Source organism: Mercenaria mercenaria, chromosome 7 (genome assembly GCF_021730395.1).
Source record: "Mercenaria mercenaria strain notata chromosome 7, MADL_Memer_1, whole genome shotgun sequence".
Lineage (NCBI taxonomy): Eukaryota > Metazoa > Mollusca > Bivalvia > Venerida > Veneridae > Mercenaria > Mercenaria mercenaria.
This window is the reverse complement of record NC_069367.1, coordinates 9,832,959-9,847,985: the sequence shown is the minus strand read 5'-3', so window position 1 is coordinate 9,847,985 and position 15,027 is coordinate 9,832,959. Positions and strand designations below refer to the sequence as shown.

General features: G+C 36.6%; 1 protein-coding gene across 1 annotated transcript; it reads right to left on the bottom strand.

The window, feature by feature from the left end:
* Positions 1-376: 376 nt before the first annotated feature.
* Positions 377-11,657, bottom strand: LOC123555047 (tubulin beta chain-like). The gene is made up of 5 exons (XM_053547031.1): positions 11,621-11,657; positions 3,398-3,438; positions 2,364-2,816; positions 1,642-1,944; positions 377-670 (listed from the first exon to the last, which is right to left on the bottom strand). Exons 1-5 carry the CDS (start codon positions 11,655-11,657, stop codon positions 608-610), a joined length of 897 nt encoding a protein of 298 aa, XP_053403006.1. The 3' UTR covers positions 377-607.
* Positions 11,658-15,027: the final 3,370 nt, after the last annotated feature.

Here is a 15,027-nt window from a genome sequence, read left to right as displayed (position 1 = left end):
AAAATTTCCACTATATACATTTAAGGAAAAGTGATCATGCCCCCTGGCTACCAGTTTTTTGATGAATCATAAAAATATGAACAATCTTGACAGAGTTACACAAGGACCATTTGTGTGAAATTATTTTGAAATCGGACCAGCGGTTTAAGAGATGTTAGATTTTTCTAGTTTTAGCTTTGATGCCCATATGTGCAACCAAGCGGAACTATTTGAATAACTGAAAGAGGACCACCATCCAGGAACATCCAGGCCAAGTTTCATCAACTTCCATCCAACGGTTTCAGAGCTGTTGTTTGAAGAAAAGTGTGGACGGACGCAAAGCAATCACAGAAGTGCTCAGGTGAGCTAAGTTTTTTAAGAGCCCAACAATTTCATATATAATACTGCCTTTTATTTTTTCCTGAGAAATAAAATTAGGTTGCTTTATTTTTTAAATCTTTCAAAAATTCAAAAAATACACATGTAGAAAAATCTTTCATCTTGGAATTCAAAAATGTCCCATATGATTTCTAAGATTAATGCTGATAAAATACTGAGCTAATATTCAATAAATATGATGACAGTTCAATGATTTTTGTTTCACAAATGTTCATGATGGAATGTTAATTTAGGCCATTTCTCCGTCTTCCTCCTCTTCATCAAATTCTCCCTCCTCCTCAGCGGTGGCATCCTATTAAATCAAAAAGCAATGCAATTATGACATTTTAATTAAGACTTCATTGCGATATCCTTACAAAATTATTCCAATGGTGTGGCCACTTTGAAATAAATTGAAGAAACAATTCTGCTTTAAATCATTTCTTAAATGTTTTTTCCTTTGACCTAACATGCTACTTCGCTGAAATATATTTTGACTTGTTCAAAAACGCACATGAAAAATATACTACTGCACATTTGTCATAAATTTGCACAAAACACTGTTTAACAGTTGATGCATCAATTTAATAATCAAAAATTAAAAAGACTGCAAAAAACTAAAGAAATTAAAAGCTATATTAAAGTTCAAAGAATTAGTAGTTTTTATTTATCGAACTGTATCAAGAAATGCCAATAAATACATTTTTCGAAAGCCGTCCTAAAGCTTTGCGCTGAAGTCACACAAGCGTTCTATGACATGGTGACTTTCCTATTTTTGGCAGTAGAGGAAGACACCAGGTGCCTTCGAGGCAGTATTTCAGGCAAGGTCAGTCATCCCAGTAGAACCATGATCTCGTGTAGACAGTCGAATGGCTTCCTCACATGAACAAATTCTGTTCCAAAATCTAGATTTGGAGTTTTTGTTGGGTTTAATATTGCACCAACACAATTACAGGTCATACAGAGATTATCCAGCTTTGATAGTAGAGGAAGACCCCAGGTGCTCCTCCGTGCATTATTTCACCACGGGCGGGCACCTGGGTAGAACCACAAACTTTCTGTAAGCCAGCTGGACGACTTCCTCACATGAAGAATTAAACACCCTGAGGCTTGAACCCACATCGGTGAGGTGCAAGTGATTTGAATTCAGTGACCTTTACAGCCCCACACAGCAGTAAGGGATAATTCAAAATTAGCAACTGGACCATTTAGCCCCTATCATGTTATTTAACTTATTATTCTACTTTCAACTGTAAACTATCATAATAATAGTATAATACATACCTGATACTGCTGGTACTCGGACACCAAGTCGTTCATGTTGGACTCTGCTTCAGTGAACTCCATCTCGTCCATACCCTCGCCAGTGTACCAATGCAAGAAAGCCTTACGACGGAACATAGCGGTGAACTGTTCGGAGATACGCTTGAACAGTTCCTGGATAGCAGTGCTGTTGCCTATAAATGTTGCGGACATCTTCAAACCCCTGGGTGGAATGTCGCAAACGGCTGTCTTGACGTTGTTTGGGATCCATTCAACGAAGTAGCTGCTGTTCTTGTTCTGTACATTCAGCATCTGTTCATCTACCTAAACATAAAATTTTTACTCTATTTAACATGCGATAGCACTTTTTCCAAAATATACAATTGAATTTCACTTCAAAATTTCGAACTGTGTTTTCACCAACTTGCATATTTTTTTTTCAGTGTAAAATTTTGTGCCAAATGATCTGCAACTATAATCTTTGCCAAAACATGGTCATTAAAGAAGCTCTTTTATGCAATTCATTCATCAAGTCAAAATTCATATGATTTTCTCAAAAACGTTCTCCATGGCTACACAAATTTTAATTACATGACTTGTGAATGATCTTTTCTACCCAATTTCTACTACCCAAGTACATGTAAACCAATTCACTGGAGAGTTTGACAGCTTTTTTCTATAATGTCATTGATATCAATATTCAGAAAATATGTTAAATATTTATCCCCCACACCCATGATTACCTCTTTCATGGACATACGACCACGGAACATGGCTGCAACTGTGAGGTATCGGCCGTGACGTGGATCGCAGGCAGCCATCATGTTCTTGGCATCAAACATCTGCTGGGTGAGTTCTGGGACAGTGAGAGCTCTGTACTGCTGGCTACCACGAGAAGTAAGAGGTGCAAATCCTGGCATGAAGAAGTGCAGACGTGGGAAGGGAACCATGTTGACGGCCAATTTACGGAGATCGGCATTCAGCTGACCTGGGAATCGGAGACATGTAGTTACACCAGACATGGTGGCAGAGACAAGATGGTTCAAGTCACCATAGGTTGGAGTGGTCAATTTCAAGGTTCTGAAGCAGATATCGTACAAGGCCTCGTTGTCAATACAGTAGGTCTCATCTGTGTTCTCAACAAGCTGGTGGACAGACAGGGTGGCATTGTATGGTTCAACTACCGTGTCGGATACCTGAAATATAGAAAAACTTGTGTATTAACAGTTTGTTTTTATAAAAAATATATAGAAACTAGAGCTGCTTTTGAGAAAAGCGCATGTCTCCCACAACTGCCTAATCATCTAGACTGACATTCTTCATTGTAATCATGCACCAAAACCTGTATCATTGGCATCAGTATTTTCGGTAATTCAATGGCCATAATTCCGATGTTTCCAGTTATTGGACTTAATGGCAAACACATTTTGTTCAAGTTTGGTGAAGATCGGATGAGAAATGTAAGACTTAGAGCGCGGACAAGATTTGTGACAGACAGACACACAGACAGGAGTAAATCAATGTCTCCCACTACAGTGATGTGGAGACATAAATATATTCTGGACTTGAATCTTTCTGAATTTTAACATTTATAATTATTATGATAACCTGGTAGATATACATATAAACTGTAGTACAAATACTCTAACAGTTACAGAATTTCTTCACCTCTACAATTACGTTCACTGGAGATGCTTCAACCTGATCATCAATAATTTTTTTTACTCACTAGTCCAATAGTGATTTTATAATTCTATTGCCTAAATTCGAAACTTACCTTAAGTGATGGCACAACTGAGAATGTGTTAACTACGCTTGCTTGCAGTATGGCAATTCATTTGGTATCTTTCTATTGTTAACAGTGTGAATAGAACTGTACAGCTTTAGAAAAGACAAAAAGGCTTTGGTCAAAATGAAAGGAGTGTTACGTACTTGTGACTTAGCAGGTTCGTGAAATTTGATTAAATTTTCCCTTAGGTGTGGCAAACGAAAATGTGTTCAGTTTGTCGGGGGTTTTTCACGGATTTAGTGGGAATTTTCCTTTTTACCAGTTCCTCCACCCCCTGGGAATGTGAAGTTGGAATCCTGAAGACAGTCACGCTCTGGGCCTCCTTTCGTAAAAACGTCCAAACGAGTCCACAAATTTCACCCTTCTGTGTAATGTCCTTTCCCCAAAATTTTTTCCCACCCCATTTGCCCAAACACAAATTATCTGGTCTGAAATCTGTCCAAAGGGCAGATCTGACAGAGTCCTTGTACCAGGCTCAAGTCCCCCAATATGCAGTGGAACTATTTCCCGCCGAGCTTTTGTAAAAACGTTAATTCTTTAAAGCGTAAGTCTGAATTCCGTGGTAGTTATTTGGATCTTTTCCGTGTTCATCTGAGATAACCCCCAAAAAACTAAAAATTAATAAATTCCCATTTAAAAATTTAAAAAACCCTTCCATGTACAGTGTGAAAATTTTTTTAACTTCCCAAACTTTTTTAAAAGGGGACTAAAAAAAAACCCCAAAAACCCCCAATAAAGAAATTAATTTATGAGAAGTAACACTTTTCCCACCTTAGGTTTTTCAGGCCATATTGCTGGTGTAAATTGGGGTTTTTTCAGTCAACAGAGGTTTATACCGTCGATACAACTGACGGACTTTTTTTTCAAGTATATGTACTACTATAGCTAGGCAGTGTAAACTGGGCCAAGAGTTCAAAGCTTCAACATATCATCATTTTATGAGGACAGCCCCGGCAGATGTCGCGAAGCCTAGGACAAATCCCAAAAATTTTTATCCGATCTGCCCCGATTATCAAGTTCACAAACCCAGTGTTGATACAAATTGCAGGGCAATATAATAAGAAAGGGAAATCAACGATTTCGCAAAATTTAAACAAAACAAAGCTTGTTTTTAAGCTGTGCCCCCCGGGGATCCTTGCGATACAAAGCAACCCAAGTCAAAAAGAGGTTAAAAAAACTGAGGCGTGAGTCTGAGATGAGGAAGGTCACAGTTTACAAATGTTTTTGTATCAATTATTCTTGTTTGGGATTGATGCCACAGACACTTTGGGGGTTTGGACCTCCACACCCCCTTTTTCCCCCCCCTGGCTAGTTTTTCCCAAAATTTTTTTAGCATTTCACAATGTTTTGAGCATAGGTGACGATCATAAAACGCATTTTGTAACATTTCAGCGTGTTTTTAAAAAATGTATTTTTACCATCAATGCTCTGTAAGCGAGGGGTCCCGGGTTCAAGCCCTGGACTGACTGCAAATTTTTCTTATTCTTTGACTTTCGAACAAGTCGTCTGATTGGTTCAAATAAAAATAGATCTGCGAAAATAAAAATAGCAATATTGGAAATCCAAAAATATACAGAAGACAAATGTGAATAGGTCATTCTCAGATCTTCACTTAGAAGATCAAGTACTTTCAGTCAGATTGTTCTACAGTGTTAACTAGCTTTTCCTTTGATTTGACCTGGTGACCTAGTTTCTGACCCTACATGACCCAGATTCGAACTGGACCTTGAGATCATCAAGATTAACTTCTGACCAGGTTTCATGAAGATACAGTCACAAATGTGGCCTCTACAGTGTTAAGCTTTTCCTTTGATTTGACCCGGTGACCTAGTTTTTGACCCCAGATGACCCAATATCGAACTTGTCCATAATTTTATAGAGTGCAACATTCTGACTAAGTTTTATTAAGATTGTGCCAAAATTGTGACGTCTAGTGTTAACAAGCTTTTCCTTTGATTTGACCTGGTGATCTAGTTTTTGAACCCAGATGCCCTAATATCAAACTCGTCCAAGATTTTATTAAGGGTAACATTCTTACCAAGTTTCATTAAGATTGGACCAAAACACAGGGTTCCTACACTTTTTAGTCTATGAAATTTAAGGACTTTTCCAGGACCTTTTTGCGATTTTCAAGGACCTCTGTACGACATATCGGGTTGTACGTTCCCGTCAGTTTTTCTAGATTCAGTGTAAAAATATAAGAAAAGAGGGCCATGATGGCCCGATATTGCTTAAAAATTTCTACTTAATAATACAGGCTCTGCAAATTTTCTTTTTTCTTTTTGTTTCCTTACTGTTCTCAAGCTTTTGTTTCTCAAGGAAACTATGAATCATTTACTTGTCTAGCATGTTGTGAAAAATTAATCAACTCCTTCATAATAACTACACCTCTGGTGCCACCTACATTATTTATATAATATTAGATACACTTCTAGCAATTAAATTTTTTCAGTCAAGTTGATGTTTGATCACTGAATTCAAGCGTGTCACTAATCACGATTTTCACAATATCAGTGTACGAAATTCAGAATTGAATCCAATAGCCCGTTCGGGCTACCAGATTATAAATTTTCCAAGCCCGACACCAATTTCACTAGCCCGAACTTTAACACCTTAAAATACATAATTTTTGCACCATATAACATTTTGTTTTACAGACATCTCTATGCATGTTTGAAGTAATAAAAAAGACATACTGTACATGTTTGCCATGTTTTTGAAAAATTTTAACTCGAAATACTCCAGTCCAGATCAGCATCGTCAGAGTCCAAAAGCATCGGACATGACACTCCTTGCCAAAACGAAATCTAAAGTGTTATGCCCGATTTTTTAGGATCCGCACTCGCCAATTACTAGGGCTGTCACTGATTTGGTCTTAGGCATATCGACGATACCGATATATCAGAAGACAAATATCGATGATACATCGATATATCGATTATTAAGTTAGATTAACAACCTATTTGTTCATATGCATACTATATACCTTCCTGTAAATGCTATTTTTAGTTTTATTGCCTACTTTTCATATTACTGTTTGATTGTGTTGTATTTGTATTTATGAAAATAAAAGAAACAAATAAAAATTAATAAAATCTTTCATTTTTATTTTGCCTTCACTTCTCTTTTGCATTTATCTAAATTTACAACTTTGTAAGCTTAATTGTTTTTGAGGGTCTGAGTGTTTATCTGGATAGTTTTTTCTCTCTGTAAAATATCGATTTTTGAAAATGGGAATCGATAATCGATCGACAAAAAAATATCGTTGATACATCGATATCGTTTCTATCGATGACAGCCCTACCAATTACTGCAACTCGGACTGATGATAATTTGTAAGATGTAATACCGAGTGCTGAATACATATTTACACAGCATAATTTAAGCTCCGCCTACTGCAGGTACTTGTGAGATTTTCGCGAGAAGTGTGAAAGCTAATCAAATTATCCGTTACGCTAGAGGTGATTGTATTCAGCCAATTAGCACTGCGGTTACGTCTTTGACACTGTGTTTGATTGTCAACACGTAAGAGTGCAAAAACCAATAATTCCATAAGCGTTTCTCAGTCTGGAAAATCACGATGCAGTACTCGTTTAATTAGCATGTTTTTTTAAACAAATGAGGAAAATTCGGTAGCCCAGTCGGGCTTGTACCTGTGGAAAGTCGGTAGCCCGAGCTGAAATTTGGTAGCCACGGGCTGTCGGACTACCGTGAATTTCGAACACTGCAATATTGTTCTCAAAAAATAATCGGAATTTCACAGGGCTTCTTAAAAATCGACACAAAAATGACCGATAGCCTAAAATTACTGTTTAAAAATTCAAGCATAGCTACCTATATAGGCTCATCAACCACAAAACATGGTTCATACAGAATATCACAGACAAAAATTCAAGTACTTTTCAAGGACTTTTTACAATTTTTCAAGCACTATTTTTTTTCAAAACCACGACCTAATCTGAACAACTTTTATTATGTAATGCAAAAATAAAACAACCATCACTTTTGAAAATGACGTAATTCGATTATTAGATTGATGTGATTCACTATTTTGCTGAGGTTTATCGCTTTTCTTGTTATTTTAAGCGCACTCCTACTAATGATACCTCAAAATTTTGTCACACGACGAACAAATACACTTCGTTCTGTCTGCTCTATAGGGCTTAAGCCACTGTTTATATTCGTCTTTTGTCTCCCGCTTACTTGAGTAAACAGGTTTATTTTTCTTACTCATTTTAATTCACTGGAAACACTCGCAAATAGCTAAAAATTGCGAGTTATTATTCCCCGTACTTTTTTAAACAGAAACATGCAAACGGTGATATAGTAGAAATAGCACTCTGTAAATATCGATAAAGTGTGGCCGTAGACCACTATAATAGCATACGAGTGACCCGATCCTGCAATTTCACGAATTTATTTTCATTTTCTCCGATTTATTTTAAGCCTTAAATTCTTTTTGCAAAGCAAAGTTACGGAAAGAATATTTTCAAGGAGTGAAAAGTCAAATTCAAGGAGTTTTTTTCAAAATTCAAGTACTTTTCCAGGCTTTTTGTCATTTTCAAGGACTACTATCGAACTCAAGGACTTTTCAAGGCCTGTGCGAACCCTGCAAAAACATTGGTATTTTCGAAAAAGGAAATTGAAATGACATCCATGTCCGCCATTTTGAATCATGAATTACTTCCCTTAGCAAAATGGGATAATTCCCGGTATTTTCCCGTACCTTTACCGTTCTTTCGCCAAATTCCCGGTATTTTCACGGCTGGGAGTCAATTTTTGAAACTCAGACTTTTCCCGTTTTACCGGATAGCGTGGGAACCCTGAAAACAGCATTCCCATTCACGCGAAAATCCGCGTAATTTACGCATAAAAAGTCACTTGCATGCAAGTTTTAAAATTCCATGGGTACAATGCACGCCACGCATAAATAATCTGACAGAAAATACATTGTTCGTCCATAAAGAGCCGAAATTCAAGTAACCAGACATTATTTTTGATCCGCACACGCAAATTACCGCTTTACACACTGTTGACAATTTGCTATGTGTCAAGACGAGTTGAATTTACATGCCGATAGCAGAATTTAAGCTCCGCCTACTCCAGGTACTTGTGAGATTTTCGCGAGAACTGTGACAGCGAATCAAATTATTCGTAAAACTAGACACGATAGTATTCAGCCAATCAATGACGCTTTTACATCTTTGACACTTTCCGGTAATTGTCAACATGTGCAATGTTTTAGGACGTTTTTTCAACAAGTTGTCGAATAATTAAGTGGTCAGCTGGCATCTACTACACAATTATTTGGTCTCCATTGTAAAAGAGACTTGTTTATTAATATTTACAAAATGACCGGCAGACTGACTTTCATCGGGCAATTTTCTACAAATTACTTTTCATTTTTATTCGAGTCCTATACTGTTCATACTAAATAAGTATTACCCGCCGAGTTTACATATAGCAGCAAAAAAAAATGTTATAAAATCTCGGTGGGTAATACCTACCAGCGTCTGCTTTAATTTTTGAAAACAGCTTTTTTTTCAGAATTATGGAATAAAGAAAAACTCATTGCATGGAAAATGATGTATCTAAGAAAATGAATGGTCACATCAATAGTTTTTATCCATAAACAGAAAATTATAGCCATCTTTTCAAATTGCTTCACAAGCTTGCTGGGTGGGTGTGTGTGTGGTGGGGAGTTATATTGAGTTAGAAATGATAAATTTCTATTTTTCAACTAGAAGTCTCTCCACTTTTCTATAAGGAGAAGTGACTTCTAAGTTGTATCCCTGCGGTGCATGTGTAAAACAAACCACTGTCACTAACACAGGCTGAATAAAAGTCACTTCCCATATACTTCTTTATTATTTTGTTTCAGTTGGAACATTTTCTTCAATTTGTATGATTTGTACCAAACTTTTTTATCATGACATGATAAAAAAGTTGGGTACATTCCATACAAATAGAAGAAAATGTTGTACCCACATTTTCTGAAGTATGTGGGTACATGTACCCACTTTTCAAAAAGTCAGTGGGAATGCTGCAAAATTGTGACCTCAAGAGTGTTAACAAGCTTTTCCTTTGATTTGACCTGGTGACCTAGTTTTTGAACTCAGATGACCCAATATCGAACTCGTCCAAGATTTTAATGAGTGTAACATTCTGACCAAGTTTCATTAAGATTAGGCCAAAATTGTGACCTCTAGAGTGTTAACAAGCTTTTCCTTTGATTTGACCTGGTGACCTAGTTTTTGAACTCAGATGACCCAATATCGAACTCGTCCAAGATTTTAATGAGGGCAACATTCTGACCAAGTTTCATTAAGATTAGGCCAAAATTGTGACCTCTAGAGTGTTAACAGTCAAACTGTTGACGACGGACAGAGCAATCACAAAAGCTCAGCTTGAGCACTTCGTGCTAAGGTGAGCTAAAAAATTTCAGCCTGGACAAGAAAAAGACCATGTTAACCGTTAACCTCAGTGTGAACTTTGTCATTATGGGGAACACCTTGTCAGTTAAAAATAGCATTACAGTCAGTCAGAATAGGCTAAATGCAAACTAATAAGACTAAAAATAAGGTTCAATCCTTGCAACTGGGCTTTGAAGCAAGATTTTTCTGAAAGAGTATTCACTTGCACAAAAGACGGACAATCACTGATAAAGAAAAAAAATACAGACCTGGAAGCAATGCACATGTCAAAATGGATTTACAGTCAACTCGTCCCCGATTTGGTCATTTCGTCCCCCTCGGCAATTTCAAATTGGTCATTTTGTCCCCCTTTTTAAAACGTATTTTTGAAAAAAAATCGAAGTATGATAAATTAAGACGTTTTTTCTTTCAAATAAGTATATTTTATGCTAAAAATATACATAAGTTTTCGTTTGATTTATCAACTTTTTGCTTTAAAAATGATCGATTTAACAAGGATTTTCTGTTTGGTTTTTTAACACATTAATTCTACTAGAGGAAAATTTTGACACATTTCATTCGGTCAATCAACAACTTCTCATTCAATTAAATACCATTAACACCTTCCAATCAGCCCAATCAACGCCTTTTAATGTGATTAATAACCTTTAACACCTTTCATATGCAGGTATAGGCTCATTCTACTTTTTTTAGAAACCACAGTCTTCCTACTTTTGAAGTATTTTTTTTTTATTTTAATGACAAAGATGAATATAAAGCATGTTGGTTATTCTTAGTAAAACATATTTGACAGATATTAGTTGTTTATTTATTCTTTATGGTATTTCTTATTATAACTTTCTTTTATTACGACCAGGGATAAGGACTTATTGCTCTCTCTATCTTTTTTTACTATGATTTTTAAAAAAGTTAATTAGATTTTCTATTATATATATTTTTATTACTAAGGGCATTGTATTTATTCTTTTATATATTATTTCAGTTAATTGTCTTACATTTTCAGTATATTCCTTTTTTATCATTTTATCAAACCTAATTATTTAAAGTTGACCAAAATGGGGACGAGTTGACCAAATTTTATCATGAGGGGGACGAAATGACCAAATTGGGGGACGAGTTGACTTGATACCATCAAAATGCTCATAAACACCAATGGCTCATTGTCACAGTGCAAAAAAAAATTTCAAAATGACTTTTTGGCATTTTTTTTGTAAGAAAACATTATAATTGTAAAATATTCAAGTGTATATGGCTCATGGACCCACACATTATCCTAGGTACCTTACTGCCACCTGCTCATGAAAGCCAGGGTTTTTTTGGATGGTGTGGGGGGGGGGGGGGTGTTATTTACTACTGATAACGGGAACAGGGGTGCCTTGACGGAAGGAGGGGGTGAATATTGTTTGTAGTGTGGTAGTTCTCAAGCCAGGGAGGGGGTATTTTACTGATGAATTGGGGCGGGTGTTATTTGGAGGGACCCAATCATTGGGCCAATGGCGAGGGGGGGGGGGGGGGGGGGGGGGGGGGGGGGCGGTATGTTGAGGTAACCGGGCTGTGGAGGGGGGAGTGGATAAAACGTCTTCGGGAGGGGTATATTGTTTTTATTTTTTCTTTTTAGATAAAAAAAGAACTGCTTGCACTGGGGCTGGGGATATTTAAATTTTCTACTCCAGCCTATTTTTCATCGGCCAGATCTGTCCTACGAACGCTTTTATCAATAAACTTCAAAATTGTAATATCATCATGTTTCCATATACCTTGGCACCTATCTGGTTACCGCATTGTCCAGCTTGCATATGCACAATTTCACGCATTTTGAATTTTGTTGTGTAGATTGTAGTTTCTTGCTCTCACTGATGCGGATGTCCGTTGAACTGACCGCTTCTCGTTTCAGCTCACGTGAATTGCTACTGATGACGAGACGAATTTTGATTGGCTAAAAGCAGTTGTTATGTATCCAATCAACATCCGTCACATGAGTTCTACGTAACAATCCCGCGGAATTCAAGTAAGTCTAAGTCCCGCGATTCACAGTGGCGTAGCTACATGGGGACACACTGCCCATATAATTTCTGCCCCAAAATATTTATTTTTTTGTAGCAAAAAGTAAGCATAATATATGATAATTTAAAAAAATATTATAAAAGTGTATGTATTGAAAGCCACTTTTTGGGAATGTAAAGAAAATCGCACTTGGATAGCTGTGTAAACTTGGCACCTCTCTTCCCCCAACCATAAAACACTCCATGACAATCAAACGTTTTGATATTCTAATATCCAAATTTTGATATCCTTAAAGAATTTTTATTGTATTTATTAAATTAGACCTACGATTTTTTTTTTGTAATGGGTAGAGTCTAAATAATTTTGTATAGACTATCTAGAATCTAAATCTGTTAGTAGATGCCTCTACTGTGACTAGATTTCTGTAAACATGATGTTGGGACGTAGGTTTTTTATGTTATCAAAACCACTATTTTAACAATCGATAAAAATATACATTTTTTCCCGACGAAGCTGCCAGTTCGTTAGACTCGGCTTCGATGAATACGGGCGGACTACGCTTAGTCTCGGGGATAGAACGTTATACATCTAGCCACGTGTTCACAAAACATTTTCGGTCTCAGCTGAGTTTGAGTTTGAAATTTTAATATCAATTTTACTATAACTTCATGGTTAAATTCCAACTGAGACTGACCATCAATACTGAATAGCCACTTAAAAATAGCAGGGACATAAATAGATGTATACATTATTCCTGAAAATAGTTATTAACTTAAAATTTAGTTTTAAACATGCTATTTAGATATAAACGACAGCTGAGATTGAAACTGTTTTGTGAACACGGGGCCTGCGGATGTCGTTATATCGTAACTTTGTACTTGTAACATGTGAAAATGTTGAGTTTCGCTCGACCCTGGACTAGAGGGCGTGCACGGTAGCAAGTGTTTCCACTGTCGCCCACGAACAGGATCATTTTCGTTATTGTCGTGTTGAATTCCACTCTTTTCGACCAGTTCTACTGACACGACGACGCCACAGAAATAAACAGTCGTAAGTGAAAAACAGTAGCCTACTTTTGAGAAAACTGACAAACAAGAGCTGTCAGTGGACAGCGCGCTCGACTATTCTCAGTGCTTGATAGTATAATATAAGCTATGAGTAAAACTTAAACATTACAATAAGCATATTCTACGTCGAAAGGAGACCATAATTCAGTCAAAATGCTTGATAGAGTTGCCTCCTCCTTTTTACAGACTGGGGTCATGATTGTAAACAAGTATGCAAAATATCAAAGCAATATCTCAATGGACTTTGAAAATATCTGGGGTGGTACGCAAACTTTAACATTACAATAAGCATATTCTAAGTCGAAATGGGGCCATAATTCAGTCAAAATGCTTGATAGAGCTGCCTCCTCCTTTTTACAGACTGGGGTCATGATGGTAAACAAGTATGCAAAATATCAAAGCAATATCTCAATGGACTTTGAAAATATCTGGGGTGGTACGCAAACTTTAACATTACAATAAGCATATTCTAAGTCGAAATGGGGCCATAATTCAGTCAAAATGCTTGATAGAGCTGCCTCCTCCTTTTTACAGACTGGGGTCATGATGGTAAACAAGTATGCAAAATATCAAAGCAATATCTCAATGGACTTTGAAAATATTTGGGGTGGTACGCAAACTTTAACATTACAATAAGCATATTCTAAGTCGAAAAGGGGCTATAATTCAGTCAAATTGCTTGATAGAGTTGCCTCCTCCTTTTTACAGACTGGGGTCATGATGGTAAACAAGTATGCAAAATATCAAAGCAATATCTCAATGGACTTTGAAAATATTTGGGGTGGTACGCAAACTTTAACATTACAATAAGCATATTCTAAGTCGAAAAGGGGCCATAATTCAGTCAAAATGCTTGATAGAGTTGCCTCCTCCTTTTTACAGACTGGGGTCATGATGGTAAACAAGTATGCAAAATATCAAAGCAATATCTCAATGGACTTTGAAAATATTTGGGGTGGTACGCAAACTTTAACATTACAATAAGCATATTCTAAGTCGAAAAGGGGCTATAATTCAGTCAAATTGCTTGATAGAGTTGCCTCCTCCTTTTTACAGACTGGGGTCATGATGGTAAACAAGTATGCAAAATATCAAAGCAATATCTCAATGAAATTTGAAAATATTTGGGGTGGTACGCAAACTTTTAACATTTGTGTGACGCTCACGCCGACGCCAGGGCGAGTAGGATAGCTCCCCTATTCTTTGTATAGTCGAACTAAAAACTAAATATTTTGTTTTATAGACTTCTCACCACAAATTATTCATATCTGTTTTTCAACCTCATAGCTAATACAGTACCAATGGCCATGTATTTATCGAGAAGATGCTATTTAAATTGTATGTTATATATTATACAGTCACCAATAATGAAATGTCGTATCTGTTACGTACGGGTTGTTAGTGACAGATACGACCTAATTCTTCAGTAGATATTTCAAAAACTGACCAAAAAACTGGGTCGTAAGTAACAGATACGACCTTGTATTATTAATAAAATGTCATTTTTGGTTCAATAAACAGGACCACACAATAATGATTTTCTGTTCAGGCTATAGCCCTTTTTATGCAGTTTCCGAATATGTATAGGTCATATAAGGTCGTAAGTAACAGTTACGACCTTATTTTTCTGGGACGCCGGCGTGTCTTTGGATCTGTTCGCCTAAATAGGATAACTGCCTCTGAAAAAATGTATAAATTTGTTTTAAAAATAGTCTACGATATGATCGTGCACGTGATTCCTTTGCTGTTTTATATCTTTGAGTCCTACACATGCTATTTTGTATGCAATAGTTCGTGAATTTAAAGGGTAGTCCCCGCAATTGAGGAGAAGTTTGACAACTGTAGAGCAAAGCGTTTATCAGTTTTTGAACCGAAACCGTTTTCATTCTCAAGGTCATTATTACCTGGACATTTGGCCTACTGATCATCAAAACAGTACGAGTCATCTGGTCATCTACTGACCACTGGCAATCAACCTATGAGGTCTGAAGGCAGAAAGTCTATGGATTATTTAGTTATTGATCGGAACTAAATTCAGTTTCTACCTCAATGTGACCTTGACCTTTGATCTAATGATCCTATCTACTGACCACATTAATTTTGAATTATTCAA

What these genes read in the sequence shown, in the direction of transcription:
- LOC123555047 (XM_053547031.1), bottom strand. Translation starts at nt 11,657, where the DNA reads ATGCGTGAAATTGTGCATATGCAAGCTGGACAATGCG. An exon ending in TATGCAAGCTGGACAATGCG is followed by an intron (nt 3,439 to 11,620) that starts GTAACCAGATAG and finishes CCATACTGCAAG; the next exon opens with CAAGCGTAGTTAACACATTC. An exon ending in GTCGTATGTCCATGAAAGAG is followed by an intron (nt 1,945 to 2,363) that starts GTAATCATGGGT and finishes TTTTATGTTTAG; the next exon opens with GTAGATGAACAGATGCTGAA.